Source organism: Zymoseptoria tritici, chromosome 6 (genome assembly GCF_000219625.1).
Source record: "Zymoseptoria tritici IPO323 chromosome 6, whole genome shotgun sequence".
In the NCBI taxonomy this organism is placed as follows: domain Eukaryota; kingdom Fungi; phylum Ascomycota; class Dothideomycetes; order Mycosphaerellales; family Mycosphaerellaceae; genus Zymoseptoria; species Zymoseptoria tritici.
This window is the reverse complement of record NC_018213.1, coordinates 1,188,822-1,206,819: the sequence shown is the minus strand read 5'-3', so window position 1 is coordinate 1,206,819 and position 17,998 is coordinate 1,188,822. Positions and strand designations below refer to the sequence as shown.

At 47.5% G+C, this 17,998-nt stretch overlaps 5 protein-coding genes across 5 annotated transcripts; 1 reads left to right on the top strand and 4 right to left on the bottom strand.

Moving 5' to 3' along the window:
- Positions 1-225: 225 nt before the first annotated feature.
- Positions 226-1,666, bottom strand: MYCGRDRAFT_93855 (uncharacterized protein; the record flags this gene model as incomplete). The annotated part of the gene is made up of 6 exons (XM_003851425.1): positions 226-239; positions 823-881; positions 1,154-1,190; positions 1,330-1,356; positions 1,409-1,465; positions 1,543-1,666. 6 exons carry the CDS (start codon positions 1,664-1,666, stop codon positions 226-228), a joined length of 318 nt encoding a protein of 105 aa, XP_003851473.1.
- Positions 1,667-2,932: 1,266 nt separating this feature from the next.
- On the bottom strand, positions 2,933-3,097 carry MYCGRDRAFT_44003 (uncharacterized protein; the record flags this gene model as incomplete). Its single annotated transcript, XM_003851424.1, has 1 exon — positions 2,933-3,097. A coding segment is annotated over one exon (165 nt), but the record flags the coding sequence as incomplete, so codon positions are not given.
- A 1,980-nt stretch (positions 3,098-5,077) lies between these two features.
- On the bottom strand, positions 5,078-8,609 carry MYCGRDRAFT_93854 (uncharacterized protein; the record flags this gene model as incomplete). Its single annotated transcript, XM_003851423.1, has 14 exons — positions 5,078-5,227; positions 5,394-5,432; positions 5,483-5,527; positions 6,422-6,446; positions 6,623-6,685; positions 6,740-6,784; positions 6,853-6,990; positions 7,051-7,058; positions 7,145-7,193; positions 7,244-7,278; positions 7,451-7,459; positions 8,385-8,410; positions 8,462-8,493; positions 8,596-8,609. 14 exons carry the CDS (start codon positions 8,607-8,609, stop codon positions 5,078-5,080), a joined length of 678 nt encoding a protein of 225 aa, XP_003851471.1.
- A 1,961-nt stretch (positions 8,610-10,570) lies between these two features.
- Positions 10,571-12,590, bottom strand: MYCGRDRAFT_93853 (uncharacterized protein; the record flags this gene model as incomplete). Its single annotated transcript, XM_003851422.1, has 9 exons — positions 10,571-10,586; positions 10,644-10,698; positions 10,761-10,838; positions 10,901-10,911; positions 11,021-11,130; positions 11,201-11,254; positions 11,424-11,555; positions 12,359-12,370; positions 12,540-12,590. The coding sequence occupies 9 exons, from the start codon at positions 12,588-12,590 to the stop codon at positions 10,571-10,573; spliced, it is 519 nt and encodes a 172-aa protein (XP_003851470.1).
- Positions 12,591-15,052: 2,462 nt separating this feature from the next.
- On the top strand, positions 15,053-15,964 carry MYCGRDRAFT_44011 (uncharacterized protein; the record flags this gene model as incomplete). The annotated part of the gene is made up of 2 exons (XM_003851814.1): positions 15,053-15,533; positions 15,612-15,964. The coding sequence occupies 2 exons, from the start codon at positions 15,053-15,055 to the stop codon at positions 15,962-15,964; spliced, it is 834 nt and encodes a 277-aa protein (XP_003851862.1).
- Positions 15,965-17,998: the final 2,034 nt, after the last annotated feature.

Sequence of the window (17,998 nt, the reverse complement as noted above, 5' to 3'; positions counted from 1 at the left end):
CTAGCCGCAGAGCGGACTTAGCCGAAAACTCGTATTTAGCAGCAAATCTCGTATTTAGCAGAACTTTCGCGTTAGCAGCTGGCTAACGTTAGCCGCTTCTTTGCAACTAAACGCACTTTGCAACTAAATGCACTTTGCAACTAAATGTTTCTTACTGCTAGACAGCGTTAGCTATTAAATGATTTTTACTGCTAGATAGCGTTAGCTGTTAAATGATTTTCGCTGCTAGACAGCGTTAGCTGTTAAATGATTTTCACTGCTAGACAGCGTTATCTGCTAACTCTACATTGTAGCTAAACTGGATCTTACGGCTGCATTAGATATCACGGCTGCACTAGATCTTACGGCTGCACTAGATCTCACAGTTGCTTAGGATCTCACGGTTGCTCAGGATTCCATTGCTGTCCACCCTCCACCCTTCCACCCTCCACCCTCTACCCTTCCAGCGTCCACCCTTCTAGCGACCATCCTTCTACCGACTATCCTTTTACCTTCTACCATAAAGCCAAGCCGGAGTCGAGATGGAAAGCTGGTGTCGAGAGCTAGTGTCGAGAGCTAGTGTCGAGAGCTAGTGTCGAGCAGTAAAGGATCCGGATGCAAGAGCAAGGTGTAAAGAGGTCGTGCTAGTAAAGGTCGTGCTAGTAAAGGGCAAGGGCAAAAATCTAGAGCATAGTTAGCGGAATCGCAGATAGCACAGTAGAGAAGGACATACTACATAGCTTAAAGGTCGCTAGGGATCTCGTAAGGAAGCATTAGCGTATTATGGAATACTAGTAGACATATTAGCGAGCTCTTCCTTAACCTCGTCTAGTTGCGTCGTACCTGCAAGTGCAAGGGACTGTCGATAGTAATTCTGTGCTGTAGAGCTTGCGAGCCGATACCTATAAATGTCGCAGATCTGTTAGTAAGGCGTTTAGTTGCAAAGCTCGTGTAGCACATACTAAATTAAATAAAAGGCGTTCTTACTCTGCAGTAAATATAAAATCTGTGCTAGTGTTAGCGCTTGCGGGTTAAAAAGGTTAGTACTTAAACATACTAGAGCGTGCGCGCGCGTGTGGAATACTGACGGCAAAAGGAAAACTGCGCTTTTGTTAGTTCGGATTTCTATTGCAAAGGCAGCGTCGAGTTCTGTTGCAAAGCGAGGCGGACTTACCAAATTAAACTAGCATCGAACAGGAAGAGAAGGAAACCTTAGAGGTTATTAGCTATAGAGGTTTAGTTGCAAAGAGATAGCAGGACTTATAGCGTTGCTATCGAATCGAACACGAAGTAAACTGCGAGAAGTTAGTCGATGTATTCTGTAAAAAGGGCGCGGAGCTTAGAACTTACACGGCATTAAGCGAGCGCGGTAGCCTTCTGCGTTTTAACTATTAGCTCTGTCCGGCTGGAAGGAGGAGTAGTCGCGTACCAAGCAGTAAAGCATACTTCCGTTGCAAAGACGGAGGCTTTACAAAAACTGCACGCTCTATACTATATGCAGCAGCTAGTTACCAGCCTTCAGCTCGACGCCGGATCGCTTAGAGGTAGCTATGTAGGTCGTACCCTTGCTAGCATCGTGCGAGAACGGCACTATATACACCTTGTTGCCGCTGAGTGCTAGCAATCCGAGGGTCTCCTGCTTGTCGCCCAGCTTGTAGATATCGAGCTTAGTAATCGGATCCTGCATGCCGGTATTGTAGACTAGGGTAGCTAGCACGAACAGGCGTGCCGGTTAGCCTTAAATCGACTAATAGGTAGCGATATAATTAACCCGCATGATCGTCTCGTTGCGGCTACTACCCTAGGCGAAGTCTCCGCGGCGGAGCACTATGCGCTGCTGCGAAATCGAGTCGTTAAATGCGAAGCGTTTGTGCTAGTAGAGCTGCTAACTAGGCTGAAGCGTGTTTGACTTCTTGTAGTAGATAGTATAGGCTGTCTGCAGAGCTTTGCGGAACTCTAGCTTTATGTCGTTATACTTAATCGGAAGATCTATAAACTCTTTGGCCTAGTAGTCGGCAATCTGCTAGCCGGTCTTAACGTTAGTAAAGTCGGAGAGATTAGTAGTAACTATCTTACCGTTAATCCGGTAGAGCTCATCTTTGCGCAGCTGCTCTAACCGAGGGAGAACCTTGTCGAACAAGCGTAGATTCTTTTAGTAAAGACGCTGCATCTGCTAGGTAAGCGCCGGCATCTCGGGGAAGCTATTAGAGAGAATTAGTCGCAGCGTTATCTTAAGAGCCTGTCGCAGAAGGAGGTTACGCTCTGCGTTATTATAGTTAGTATAGAGGATAAAGCTCTTGTAATCCTTGTGCTTCGCTTCGCCGACGAATACGTTGCACTAGGAGGCAGTTCCGTATTCTCGAGCTATATCGATATAGTGCTTGCCGACGTAGACATTCGGCAACTAGATCTTGCGGCGCAACTCGGTAGAGCCTTTAGTATTCCTCGACTGCTAGGCAAGAGCCTAAGATGCCTAAGAGCCTGCTAGAGAGTTTGCCTGTAACTCTAGAGCCGGTAAAGGAGCCGGTGTGTTCCTCGCAGACGCAGCTAGTGCTAGTGTTGCGCGTAGGTTCTTCGAGGAAGCGACTGCACCAGCCTTAAGCATGTCCTAGAACACCTTACGCATAGGAATGATATCGTTTATGTACTCCTCGCGCTGCTCGGCATTAAGCTTGTTAGACATAAACAGCGTATTCGAGCGAGCGACTCCTACGCAGATTGCGGCGAGGATATCCGACGAGGGAACGTTAGAGCCGTCGAGTCGATTAGTTTTCAGGTCTGCAATAAGCGCCTGCACATGCGGACCTCTAGCTTAGATAGCGGAGCGGAACAGCAGTGTAATGTGCTTGTCGCAAAGCCACACACGCAGGAAACAAGCTCCTATAATTGACCAGCGTGCATGCTCTAACAACAAGTAGCTCTATATATAATACTCTAGCGACTGCAGACGCTGCTAGCTAGGCGGGTAGACGAACCGACGGAGAGTACGTCTGTATTCTTCCTTGCCCTTAGTAGTAAGCACGTGTTCGAGGATAAACGTATAGAGCAGCTTAGTAATGCCGTTAAATTCGGAATGCGCAGGATTAGGTAGCCGGGAGAGGATAATATCGAGAGTAGGCTATATTAGTTGCAATGCTAGACAGTCTGGATTCATACCGAATTGCTGGCCAAACTTCTCGCGTGCTGTAGGCGCAGATATTAAAGTCGCAGTCTCTATGTATTAACGGATGCGCTCGCTCTTGTGGTAGAATCGATGCTTTGTAATATCCTCGTTAAGGTTGCCGCGCTTATCGTGCTTCGTAAAGCAGAACCGACAGCTAACTGTTGCACGCTAGCTAAGCATGCCGGAGTTCTCTTGTTACTACGGCATGTCGCCGATAACTATTAGCACTAGCGCGCAGACTATTGTTTTAACAGGATTGCCTTTAGCATCGACCTTCCTAAGATCTATTAACATGCCCTTATCGAGCTGACGAAGAGCAGGCCCGATAACATCGACGACGTTAGGCATGTTGCTCCTATGCGGACCTAGAGTTATTAAGATTATATTGTCGGTGCGGTTGCGTTCCTAGGCAGTTAATCCCGCGAGCATAAAGTAAATGCCTATAAGCGACCGGTAGTTGTTCCGATAAAGACCGAAGCCGTCGTCGAAGTTAATAAGTAGAACATATACAACCTCCTAATTAACGAAGGTGTTAAGCAGATGCCGACGTCCGAAGTGCATAATCTCGAGCTCTCCGCGGATAGGATAGGCTTATAAGACAGGACGAACAGTAGGTCGGTCGGCATCCGTTAAGACAATGCGGCAGATGATATTATCGGCCTTGTCGGTCGGCAATAGTGCTGCTGCGATCCTGCTCCCAAAAGCATAGTGCATACAGATTATGCGCTTATGTAGCTCGATATCTCCTTCTAGCATAATATACTCGGAGCCTTTAAGCAGGAACATCTCGTTAGGCAACATCTCTACTACAGAGTCGCTATCTGTATCGTTATTAATATCTTGCTAGACGGGCGCTGGAAGAGCGGCGTAGTAGGCAATTTCCTAGACACGGATAACCACGACTTCGCTAGTAGCCTCGGGAACGTTATTCACGGCTATGCGTGTAGATCTCTTGTTAACGCTAACAGCCAGTACTCGACCGATATGTGTCTTGTTAAGACCTCTATAGCAGTTGTACTCGGCATCGTGACATAAGAAGTTAATAAAGTCCGATAGAAAGACTAGTCCTCTAGGAACGCCGACAAACTACTGCTAATCAACCGTAGGTAGTAGTATTATCTTTTTAGTGTTTTTAGTCTTACCCTTAGCTCCGGCTCTAGCATTATTGCGCTGCTTCTTAGTCTTGCGCTGCTTCTTAGGCTTGCGGTTATCGAATAGGAGGTGCTTGCCTTAGGCGGGCGCTTTGCTGTAGATTCTCGATGCCTTAGGCGCTTTCGGCTGCGCAGTACTAACATTGTTATTACTCGAGCTAGACTTACTAGACTCGTCGACGACAGGGTAGTGCGCGAATTCGCCAGATGTAGTACGAATAGAGCTGGTCTAAGCCGTCGACTCCCAAAGCTCGTTCGAGAGGTCGGTAAAGTAGCCTATGCCTTAGTGCTTGCGAATATCGGAGATAAGAATGCGGCGGATGATTTCCTAAAGGTTAAAGAAGAAGAAAGTAGCGCTAGCGGCGGTGCCGGAGTTATCCTCTTCTATGTTCTTCCTGCTAGCAGCGAGAGACGGCTGCTTAGCTAGCTTAATACTAATGTCCTTAAATCGCAGCTCTAGGTCGGGCAGCACTGATTTAAGATAGAGCTTTAGTATGTCGATTAATCGTAGCAGGTTAGCGAGCTCGTTCGGTAGCAGATTAAGAATGCTATTACCGATAATATAGCAAAGGACTTCCTAATCTGCGCGGGATACGCCTGTATCTTGCGCCTACACAGCTATAGCAAGCTCCGTGTCCGAGACGGACTTAACCTTGCAGCCCTTCTTCTAGTCGAGAATTAATAAGGTATCCGGCTCGAATAGCGATGGTCTACTAATAGGCGCAGGTGGAGGAAGCATTTAGCCAGGAGCGTTGGTCATCTTAACATCTTAAATGCCTTCTGCTTAAGTGCCTTGTGCTTGAGTGCCTTGTGCTTGAGTGCCAGTTTGAGCGACTGCGCCAGGTGTAGCAGCAGCGCCGGGAACATCTTGATCCTCGCCATCGTTGTCGTCCGCTCCTAGCATAGCAAGGTCTTGATTATCCTCAGCTTTAGCCTCTAGATCCTTATAGTCTACTATAGCGGCTAGATCTAATAGATCTTCGTCTGCGGAGTCGAGTTAGTTCTACAACATCTACTTAGTTAAATCGATAAGGCCCTGCAGCACGTTAGTATTCGGGTCGTTTTCCGTAGAGTAAAGCTGTGTTAATGCTCGGACTTACATCTTCTCCAAGCTCGCCTTGTTTATCTTGCTCGATAGACTGTTAAGCAACATTATAATTATCGACCATTATCGTCGAATTATTATTACCGTCTTCTTCTCGTGCGCGCTTTGCTCTAGTCGAGGCCGTGCTTGCTAATGCTGCAGTTTCAGGCGCAGGCTGCAGATGTTAAAATGTTTGTAGGGTAGTAGTCGCAGGGGCAAGAGGCTAAGAGCCTGATGCGGCGGATGCTAGTGCGGCGGACGCTAGTGCGGCGGATGCTAGTAGGAGTAGTGGTCCAGCGCCTCGAGCTCGAGCTCTACCTCTAATAAAGGCTAGTCGGCCAGCCGGTTGTCTCGCACGGCTAGGAGGCATCTTAATAGTAAAGCGCAAAGCGCAGTCGATAGGTAGTAGGCGGGTACGATCGTAATAGGTTCTTAAAGCTGTCGTCAGCGCAGGATCGTGTTCGGTATGCTGGTCGTAGAGAGTAGATGAAGTTAATAAAGTTGATAATAAGATAGTGTTTGGTAAAGGTAGAGGTGTGCAAGATGTTTACGTAAAGAACGAGATAGAAGGAGGCAGGCACCCGTGGAAATTGCGCTAACGCACGCTAAAGTCAATGTCGACTTTATAAATTCAGTTGCAAGGCCGCGCACCAGCTTTGCAACAGAATTAGCGGAGGAGACTAAGACAGTTGTTAGGAGAAAAAGAGGGAGCACAAACAAGTTTTATTATAGCCGCGAGGCTAGCAGCTCGCAGCCGCCAGCCAGACTAAGCAGCAGCAGCAGCAGCAGCAGACCAACTAAACAAAGAAATTTTCAGGCGCAGAGGCCACGCACCTACAGACAGCGACCGCACTTAGCCACACGACGAGTGTAGGGAGCGCCTACTAAGCACTTAGCAGCAGCAGCAGCAGCACCGAAGTGCGAGACACAGCCGGCGCAGGGACCGCTAGGGCGCGGAGCGCCTAGCTCTATAGCGTTGCCGGTGTTCTTTATTAACTAAAAGTTAGCGAGGCTTTGTAACAGAAACATCCGAGCTGGACTTACGGTGAACCGGAACTTGTCGCCGCGGCTAGCGGCCAACTAGGTCGTCGCTAATACCAACTACTACCGGTTTCTGGCCTGCGGCTGGCGGAAGACGAAAGGAGTGCCGGAGCCCAGCGGACGGCCACACGCGCGAGAGGTCGGGGTAGTGCTATATGTATGTTAGAGCCTGTTAAATTGTTACGTCGTTTGGAATCGACTTACGCAGAGGGAGTAGCGGCAGCGGCAGCAGCAGGAGCAGGAGCAGCAGCAGGAGTAGCGGGCAGGCTAGACGTAAGTTAGCAAATGTCCGAACGAGTTCTTGCAAATTGAAAGACTTACTCGTCGTCGCTGTCTTGCAGCGGAGCAGGGCTATCGTCTCTACTACTACATTTATGTGTTAGGAGCTGTTCCACATTTCCGTTGCGAAGCTAATAGGCAGCTGAAGTTCTTACAAGTCGTTCTCGTAGGAGGCCATGCGGGCTGTGCGCTCCTCCTCTTCTTCTTCTTCCTCCTTCTCTTCTTCGTGCGGTAGTAGTAGCGGCGGTAGTAGTAGAGCGGCGGCCGCAGCGCGCGCGCGAGAGCGACGGGGGCTATTATATATGTTAGCGATCGTGTTGCTTAAGGCTCGAGATTGTACGAGATCGACTTACCGAGGTTTCTAGAGGGAGGCGCTAGTGCGCATGCGAGCAGCTGCATTGCATGTTAGTGTCGATTCTAGGCGTTAATTCGTTCGAGATGCTGTACCTTCGGTCTTGCGAGCGGCCTAAAGGGCAACGTCGTCGAAGAAGATATTCTACTAATATGTTAGATTATGCTCTCGTTTGCAACTAAATTAAGACTTACGGCGCGGCGCACCGCAAAGAGACTAGGAGGGCTACCTATGTTGGCCTTAGTAGTGCTAGAAAAAGGGAGAGGGAAACTACGATAGGCCTTAGTAATAGTGCGGATAGATCGGTAGGGTGTAATAGTAGTAGTGTTATTGTTCGGAGGGCGACGAGCTTAGAATTCAAAACAAGGGACGAGACGACGACAAACGCCGCGACAACTTACCTTTTCATCCTATTGTCAGATTTCACCTATAGCAATTTAGTTGCAGAGTAAGGACCGGCCTTTGCAACTAAATTATAATAGGCATCCCTGGTATTGTTATCTAGCTTAACTTCACTCTCGGACTTAATTTACTTTACCTTTAGCTCGACCTCTATTTACACTTTACAAGTCGCCTTTACAAGTCGCCTTTATAAGTCGCCTTCGCACTTCTCCTTTCGCACTTTCCTTTAGCACTTCTCCTTTAGCACTTCTCCTTTAGTATCGATCTCTAATGTAGGGGAGGGCGTCGGTTAGAAGTGGAGAGGAGCTGGAAATAGCATTACGGAGGGCGGAGATCTTTAGTGTTTTGTACTTAGTAGATTCTAAAAAGGAGCATTAAAGTCCTTGTCAGGTTGGACTTGGTCGTTTTCGAAGAAGTTAAGCTAAAGTCGGACTTGGTAGTTTTAGACTTGGTCGTTTTTAAGGCTAAGGAGGTCGTTTTGGAGGCGGACTTAGTCGTTTTCGAGGCGGACCTGGTGGTTTTCGAGACTGAGGACTTGGTCGTTTTAAGGCGGACTTAGTCGTTTTGGACTTGGTAGTTTTGGACTTGGTAGTTTTAGACTTGGTGGTTTTGGACTTGGTAGTTTTAGACTTAGTAGTTTTGGACGGACTTGTTGGTTTTAGACTTGGTCGTTCGTAAGATTTCTGTAAAGTAGTTAGCAAACAGCAAAACATCAACCCTAAAGGGAAGCAGCTACCGTCTCCCCGAGGACGGTTTCTCGATTAAAGCTTAGTTAGTTTTATCGCAGACTGTGGACCGAAGGTCCGGCAAACGTACCGACCCTTAAACGTTGTATAGACTAAATTGCCCTTAATGCTTGCGACCTAATAGTCTCGCAATTAAATAGGCGGAAAACAGGAGCTACAGGCCGTTTAAAGGCCACCTAAGACATACAGTGTCAGAGTGAAGTAGTGCACCTGCTAAAGCGAATGTATAGCTTATAAGCAGGATCTCGGGGGGACTGTTCTTACAGTGGGTCCGAAGCCCTTCTGCAGTTAACCGCCTAAGTCGCATGGTTTAAGGCTAGCATCTACCCCGTATTAGTACGAGACAATAACTATAAAAGAGGGAATCGAACCCCCATGCTTTAGTTTAGCGAACTAACAACAGGCGGACCATTCCTGTTGTAACGTACTAACTACGAAGCTATGCGGTGCTACCGCGATTAGAGGTTGTGAAGTTATTAGGGTATATAAAGGTGTAAATGAATGGTAGCGGTAGTAGCGGTGTAGCAGTCTTCGGGGCGGCGGGGCGGCGGTGAGGTCAGAGCAGTTAGCTGACTAGGCAATTGTTGCAGCTAATTAATAAGCTGATAAGGAGACAGCTTTAACAGCGGCAATCGGCTTCTCCTAGCGATTGCCGGCCTTAACGGTTCTGGCGAAGTTATAAGGAACGCGGTTAACTAGCGGCGATTTCTCCTTCTTCTCATTCTTCTTCTTCTTCTTCTTCTTCTTCTTCTTCTTCTTCTTCTTCTTCTTCGGCGGCCTCTTAACTACGAGAAGGTGTTCTGCCAGCTGTTCTAGAGAGCGGAGGTGAATTTGGGTGTGATGCCGTGTTCGGCTAGTTTAGCGATAGCAGGGAGGGAGCGATGCAAGCGCTAGTAGCCGAGAGACAGTATTAGACTGCAGAAGAACTGCCGCGCGATCCACTCCCTGGACACTAATTTAAATGCATTACCCTGCAGCTTTTACTGTACTATGCGCCTAGCTCTCTCGCGACTATAGCTCCCTAGTCGCCGGCTTGTACGGCGTAATGCTGTAATGCTAGTAGCTAGGCGATAGCATAAGTTAGTAGAAGATTCGCGCCGTGTCTTTAACCGTCCAGCCGGCGCATAGTAGAGCGGAGGAGAAGACGAAGCCGGTAGCGGAGGAATCGCTAAACTCGTAGAAGGAGCCGGGTCAGCCGTGGATAAGGAGGAGAGGGATGGCGTTAGGGTTGGATGAGCGCTAGTGGATAAAGTAGATGGAGAGGGATGGCGTTGGGGTTGGATAAGCGCTGGTGGATAAAGTGGATGGAGAGGGATGGCGTTGGGGTTGGATAAGCGCTGGTGGATAAAGTAGATGGAGAGGTCTTTTTCGGGGGATGGATCGGGAGAGGAGAATTTGGCGAGGAAGTGTGGCTATTGCACGATATTGACGGCGGTAGTAGACTAGTCGAAGGTGTTTTGCTAGCTGTTCTAGAGAGCTGGAGTCTTCATTATCGGGAGGTTGTTGTTTAGAGGTAGTAGGGAGGAGAAATAAAAGAGTCCTAACTTTTAGTTGCAAAGCTGGACGTAGCATTGCAACAGAATGAAAATTCTCTAACGACTCTTCTACTCTAACGAGTTAAGATCTGCTGCCTAGCGCCGAACGTAAAGCGCTGTGCTCGTTGTGTGTACGACGGCAAGCTAGATGTTAGCTCTTGTCCTTCTAGTTTGGTAGACTGCAGACTTACCGTATGAGATTGGATTACTAATGCTTAATGCTCGACCGATGCTTAATGCTTAACCGAGGTGATGCAACGCTTAACCGATGTGATGCTTAATGCTTAACCGAGGTGATGCAACGCTTAACCGATGTGATGCTTAATGCTTAACCGATGTTTAAGGCTTGTTCGAGAGGTTGTATCGTATCCGGTTCTGTTAAACGGTAAGCTGGCTGCTAGCCTTGTCGAGTTACCGTTTTAAGAAGCTGAGAAGTTAGTGTACTGTGTTATAAACATTCTTTTATTTATTGATTATTACTAGCCGAAGCCCTTCTCTTACCGAGAGTATCTTCTAGCCTCTGGCCTACAGCAAACACCGAACTCCGAGATAAATAAAGAACTTTTAGCCCGAAGGCACACCTAGCCGCAGAAGGTAAAAAAAGACTAAGAAGAGGAAGAGGAGGGCTTCGCCGGGGGGAAGACGAAACCCCGGCGCTTCGTGCGCTCGTGCACGGAGAGATCTATAGCCTATATATACATTAGCATGCGTAAGTCCACTGTACGAGCCGCAACTTAAAGGACCTTTAAGTGTTAGATATACTTACCGCACGCTTCTTGCCGCCGTCGGACTTTGGTCCGTCTACGAGGACTTTAAAGTCCTCGCGGCCGAGCTCGTCCTAAGCCTCGTTCACGCTATATATCTGTTAGTATCGAGCTGTTATGCTAACAACGCATAAAGCTGGAGCTTACGGAATGCCGTCGTATGCGGCGATCAGCTCGTCGCGGGCGTTCTTGTCCATCTTCTCTATATATACAGTTAGCTATACCTGCATTAATCCTATTCCCGCAGGCAGACTATGTGCTTACTATTCGGCTTAATGGCCTTGTAGGCTTTATTAGCCTTAATAGAGTCTAAGATCTCCGAGCAAATCTCGCTATACATGTCTACCTTATATTAGTACTATATTAAATTCAACACCAACTGTCGATGTCGCAACGAGACTTACAGCGGCAGAAGCTGTTGCCCTATTTAGGGGACTTGTCGACGTCGAGGCGTAGCCTTATGTAGTAGAAGCTATATATACATGTCAGCAGTATATCCTGTACAGTTAAGATACTATACCTACACCGAGAAGAAGGCCTTAGCCGAGAAGTTCTCGGCGAAGAATTTGGCCGAAGCCAGCTCGTCTATAGTCGCGAGTTCTTCGTGCTCTTCGAGCAGCTTCTCGACATGCTTCTATATATACTGTTAGCTATGCTGTGCTAGTCTAGAGTTGAGCTAAGTTGGGTTTAAGGAGTATACTTACCCGGCCACGGATAAAGACATCCGTCTTGTAGTTACGTCCGCCTAGAAACTTGTTCTAGGCCCAGCTATATTTAGGGCCCTTTACATCTATATCGGCGCCACAGACTTGAAGAATTACGGCGTGCTTATTTATATGCGTCGCCGTGAGAAAATGTCTAAGGTACTATAGTTAGCTTTTATACACTTAGCACTCTAGATAGGAACTACACCTACATCTACCGGACCTCGGTGTCTAGGGCAGAGACCTTCGCCTTATCCGTATTAAATACGGCCGCCTGCTCCGTAGTGCAGTCTTTCGCGGCCTCGGCCGCGTAGGAGCGAACCTTTAGGCTCGCGCGGATGTTATGCTTTAATTGCTATATACCTTGTTAGTCTATACTCTACCGCGAGCCGAAGCTGTAGGTTCGAAGCAGGTAAACAGAAAATCAAAACAGGACTAAAAAGAAGAGACTCTAGATATATATCTAGACTAGCGCATGTAGAACTCTAGACTAGAGAGACTTCGGACTCTAGACTCTAGACTTCGATCGGCATTTTAGTTGCAAAGAGACGATATAATTAGTTGCAAAGAGACAAGCTAGTTAGTCACGAAGCTTAACATGTTAACGGCTGCTTAACATATTAACGGCTGCTTAACATGTTGACGGCTGCTTAACATGTTGACGGATGCTTGAATCGACTAACATGTTCACGCATAAATGCAGGCTTAGTTAATGTGTTAATAAATGCTTGCTGTGCTGAACGAGTGCTGTGCTTGACGTGTTGATAAATGCTTAACTGTTGATAAATGCTTAACGTGTTAATGAATGCTTAACTGTTAATAAATGCTTAACGTGTTGATAAATGCTTGACGTGTTGATAAATGCTTAACGTGTTAATAAATGCTTGACGTGTTGATAAATGCTTGACGTGTTAATAAATGCTTGACTTGCTTGTTGAATGCTTAACTTGCTTATTGATAAATGCTTGATTTGCTTGTTAACGGCTGCTTAACTAGACATGTTAACGAATGCAGAGGCGGTTGACATACTGCTAAATGTAGACTTAATTAATTATTAATGTATAAATGCAGACGTGATTAACTACAGAGTTGAGCTGCGATCCTCGAGTTCGACATAATTAACCGCAGAGTTAAGCTGCGATCCTAGGCTTAATTTACCGCAGAGTTAAGCTACGATCGTTAATAGTTTATGCTATAAGATCCGGACGGACTGATTCTTTCTATGTATTCTTTCTGTGTATTCTTTCTAACAATGCGAATAAAGGACTTAGAGTGTTAGACAATAAGGTGCCTTGTGAAATAAAGGAAACAGCGACAAAGAAGAAGCAATGCAACATACCGCACGAGCAGAGAGGGGAGGTGGTAAGGGCGTGCCCTCGTCGCCGGGCATAATAGTAGTAATAGCTATATATGTATGTTAGTGTCTATTTAATCTGCTGCGATCTGCTATTCTGCTGCGATCTGCCATTCTGCTGCGATCTGCCAATCTGTTATAAAGTAAATAGATAACTTACTCGGAGGCGAGTAGGAGAGAACAAGCGGACCGATAGGTAAATAGTCGCTAAAAAGGGAGAAAGAAAGGACCAACGCCTAAACGGTCGCTTTTAAGGGAGGAGGTAATAGCTATTATACATGTTAGTATCTGTTCGATCTGTTGCAAAGGATAGGTCTGTTACAAAGGATAGATCTGTTGCAAAGGATAGATAACTTACTCGGAAATAAGGAGAGGAGAATAAGCGGACCGATAGGTAGGTAGTCGCTATAAAGAGGGAGAGAGGCACACCAATGCCTAAACGGTCGCTAAAAAGGGAGAACAACACGGATGCCTTGCTGCTGCTGCTGTTGCTGCTGTTGCTATTACTATTACGGAGGGAGTCGAGGGCGGCGGCGAGGTTAGATAGCATAAGAGAGGAAGAGGAAGTAAAGTTCGACCTCCGTAAGGTTAAGGATTGCTCCGCGGGAAAGCTAAGGCCGATATCTACCCAACACCTCGTACTTAGTAGCAAAACTCGTATTTAGCAGCTGAGCAACTACTGCTTTGCAACTAAATACACGCAACGATTGTGAACGACGAGCTACTAGCTGTATCGAGCTAGTATTATTAATTAACCGCTGTGTGACAGCTGTAATTTGGATTGCCGCTATAAAGCAACTAATTATAGATACCTGCAAGCTTTCCTCTGTAGCTTATAGCGCTATACAACAAATATATATTAACTGTTGCTTTGCAACTAAATGTAAATCAACCGCGAGATTGCGGCTTGTTTTGTTAAGCTGCGTACATTATTAAGCAGATGCGTAAAATCAGTTGCTAAGAGAATGTTACCGCATAATAGCAGCAGACTTAAATTTAGTTGCAAGGTAGCGGTTAATTTATAATTAGTTACAAAGCAGAATTCTGCGGCAATAAGTCCGCAGAATCAGACCCTACATGTTCGCTAAGGTATGAAGCGCGGGCAGAATCGCGGGACCCTTTCACGCCACTCACTCTTGCCCCGTGCTGAGCTGCGATGATGATTCGAGAGCTCCCTCGTGTTGACTCTTACATGAGCATTTACTCTTCCTCTTCTCGCCTCCCACTCGCTATGCGGGCACGACCTCATAGCACTCGCTGTTCGATATCACTCCCCTCATTCTCCTCATAACAGATTGCTCTCAGCGAACTACAAAGGCAGCATTCGCTCACCGGCTACGCCACCGCCTCGAAGCATTATAACCAACATCGCCTTCATACCGCCCGCGTGCAGCGCAAGCACGTAACTTTTCATGACGACCATAACGGAGGCACGACCATGGGATCTCTCCCATGTCCTGGACTTCGTAAACACACTGTCGCCAAACTCCGAAAATCCGCCAAATGTCACCGACCGGACCAAGGAGCACAATCAGCCGCAGTCGCCGGGCACTGACAATGCCCATACTGTCAACGACAATAAGCTCAACTTCGACACCAATGGCGGTGTTGCTCTCGGTGACTTTGCCAAAGTCTGGGAGTTCCTAGGCACACCGCATCCCGACACCTCGACTTCAAGTAATGACCGCCCCAAGAACGCCATACCCACTAAGGATGACTATGCTTCTGATGGGGCGGCATACAAGCTCAGTCGTGCACGGCATACCAGCATCCAGTTCTCGGAAGGAACAGATGGTGAAGCCACTGGACCTGGCAGCGGATCCGACACCGCAGCACAACTGGCGTCTTTGACGAAGACCCAGCGGAAGAAAGCTAGGCGGAAGGAGAGGAAGGCTCAACAGGCATTGTTGATTTCAAAGCAGAATGTCGTGTCGGAGTCGGAGTGCGATAGCACTTTCAGTAAGAGAACGCCAGCGAAGAAAGGTTCTACACATGTCTTGCCGCGCTCTGTATCGGCATTGCACATTGCGCATGAGCAGGAACGGGCCATGAGCCCCTTGAACACACCAAGAGCCGAGACGATTTCGAACAAGGCTGCAGCAGAGGCTGTGGCAAAGGCAGCTGCACGATTAAAGCTAGCTGACCAGCCGGATACGCCTTGCCCGAAGCCTGCCACGGCTCGTGCGAAGGCTGTGTCAAAGACGACCAACGCGAACATATCGAAGAGTCCTAGCAAAGTCGCAAAGCAACTGGCGCCGTCAACGCCTCAGAAGCAAGACTCAAAGCCTGCGCCCCTTCTATCAGCAAAGCCGAACGACATCATGACCCAGCTTTCAACGCCGAGGACTGGTGCTCAGCCTCGAGCGGCGGCACAATTCAGCACACCTACCAATGGTCTCAAGTACGCGAACCTCGTACCATCCTCTGTTCAACCGGTATTGAACGGCAAACCCACCACGCCACCTCAGCAGTCTGGCACTCCAACAGCCCCGCAGCACATGGTTGCATCTGCAACCAGATACTCAAATGGCAACAAGCCCGTCATTGCACCTATAGTCCTCCGGTCCGGCGAGGATCGTCACTTTGCTCTTCTGATGAAGATCATCGGCAATTTCTACGAGGATCGCAAGCACTTGGTATCACCAATGAACCTCACCAGCCACAACAACAACCCCAACGGCATCCACGTATTCATCGACGCAAGCAACATCTTTATCGGCTTCATCGATCAGCTCAAACGAGCTCGGAACATCCACCCATTACAACAAGTCCCTGACGCCAACCTCTCCTTCGACGGTCTTGCCCTTCTCATGGAGAGACGCCGACCGATCGCTAAGCGAGTCCTCGTCGGCTCCACCCCTCGCGTCGCTGCTTTTGACAAAGCAGAAGAAGTGGGCTACGAGTGCAGTATACTTGAAAAGGTATATAAAGCACGCGAGCTCACGGAGCGCCAGATCTACTTCAAAGAAGTCGAAGCCCGTCGCTACGGCAAAGCGGTGAGCGCGAAAGCGCCTCCACCGCACAAAATTGCTCTCGCGGGCTCGGTCCTCACGCCAGGCGGTTCTAGCGGCAGTGGCTCGGAAACGAACACGCCGCAGTTCGCGCCGGCGAAGATGATCGAGCAGGGCGTTGATGAGATTTTGCATCTGAAGATTCTGGAGAGCGTGGTCGATACGGAGGTCCCGACGACGATCGTGTTGGCGACCGGTGACGCGGCTTGTGCGGAGTATAGTTCGGGCTTCATGGCGATGGTTGAGAGAGCTTTGAGGAAGGGATGGAAGGTGGAGTTGGTGAGTTGGTCGAAGAATATCAGTAGCATGTATACGAGGCCGGCTTGGACGAGCGCGTGGGGGGAGAGGTTTAGGATTATTACGCTGGACGATTATGCGGAGGAGTTGCTTGATATGTGAGCATAAGAGGAAAGGGTATTGATTGGCATGGCATGGCTGGGCCTGATTGTCGCATCCTTGGTCGAGCGTACATTGAAGGAGGTGGCATTATGAACTTGACATTGAATCACATGAGAAACTGCATTTGTGTTTGCTTGATTGTCTTGCCGTGCAGTTCCAATTTGTTGAACGTGATTGGGGGCCTATCGGCGATAGCTCCGACGCTCCACAGATCGTGTCCTATATCGCAGTTTAGGTTACTACCTTAATTCTCATTTCTTACAATTACAACACTACTACTACTATTGTCGCCAATTGCTTGTATTGTTACCTATACAGCAGCAGAGTTACTCTATCGACAATATCGACAATTATATGTAAGTGCGCGCGCTAATACGCCGTTTGGTTAGATAAGTGTTATTTTCTTCGACTCTTAAACCTCTTATTAACACTACTACTTCTACTACTCTACCGCGCGCGCTCGCAGCTCGCTCGTTACACAATACACACCGCTCGCAATATCGCACCCTCGCGCGTACGTGAAAATAGCTAGTTAGATACTACTTAATACGGAACTTGGTAAGGCTCGCGACCCTAATCGCCTACGCGGACTTTCTCTCTCCGACGATAACGACGATAAGCTAGCGACTATATCTACTACAGCTATCGCTCCTGCTCCTTAGCTGCCTACCGACCTTCTCGTCTACGACAAGCCTACTATAGCTACCTCTAAAGACTTCTGGTATATCTCTAACCTCTAATAGAACGATGCCCTTATTAGAGCATAGAGCAGTAATAAAAACACTAAGAAGAGCGGACGTTAGATGCTTATAAGATACAATTATGCATATAGAGTTATAGAGACGGACGAAGGTAATGTAGCTCGCACAGCTCTTAGTAAGGCTCGTAGGCTAATAATAAATAACAGGCATTCCGGCGGTTACTAAGTACGGCTAGTACGAGGATCGCGGACTCGACTATAAAACTTCTAAGACTCTCGCTACCTACGCTTACTACTACTATAAGGGCAAGCCTCCGTATTTTGCTAGAGAGCAGGTAAAAATTAAGGAGGAGCCGGTAGAAAAGAAGTCTGTATTAAAGGAGGCTGTTAGCAGCATACGAGGTAAGATAAATAAGGCGCAGGACAAGATCGCTACGTTAGAGTCGGAGGTGTCGGATTTAAAGCGTAAGATTAGCGGTTTAAAGCATAAGATTAGCGGTTTAAAGTATATAAAAGGTTAGCTAAAGGAGGAGCTAATTAAGGAGATTATAGACAAGGTTAATAACGTGCGGAGTAAGTTAAAGGCTGCTATTACTAAGATTAAGCAGTCGGTGTTGCAGTATTAGCGTACTGTTAACGAGAAGTTTAGCAGACTAGGCGTAATAGATTAATAGATAGATCGATTTAGCCTACGAGCTCTCCGCGAGCCTTACGAGCCTACATGTTAATACCTAAATAAATGCGTTAGTTGCTATATATCTCCTTAAATCCCTCGTTTTTACGCTTACGAGCCAGCCGTTTTAGCCTACGTACACGCCGCGAGCCGTTTTTAAGGAAGAGAATTAAGGTGTTAAGAGATTAAGATATTAAGATATTAAGATATTAAGATATACGTTTATCGTTCCTTCTAGCTACGAGCTAGTCTATTTAGTCCGCGAGCACGCAACGAGCGAGTCGTTAGTAGCGTATATTTATTAGATTCGTATATATTAGTCCTTCTAGTTAGCCCTGCCCTTCTCGGTAAGCTTAATAGTCCGCTCGCTCCGTCTAGTACTAACAGCTACCGGCTCGTTAACCTTCTTCTTCTTCTTCTTTATCTTCTGCTGCTAAACGACCGGCTCGGCGACCTCCTCTAGCATCTCTAAACCCCCTTAACTAGTAGCAGTAGTAGCGGCAGTAGTAGCAGCAGTAGTAGCAGCAGTAGTAGCAGCAGTAGTAGCAGCAGTAGTAGCAGTAGTAGTAGCAGCAGTAGTAGTAGCACTACTAGGCTCCTTCGCCTTCGACTTTAACTAAGGCGTTATTATTATCGTTGTCGCTAACGAAGAGGGCATTGT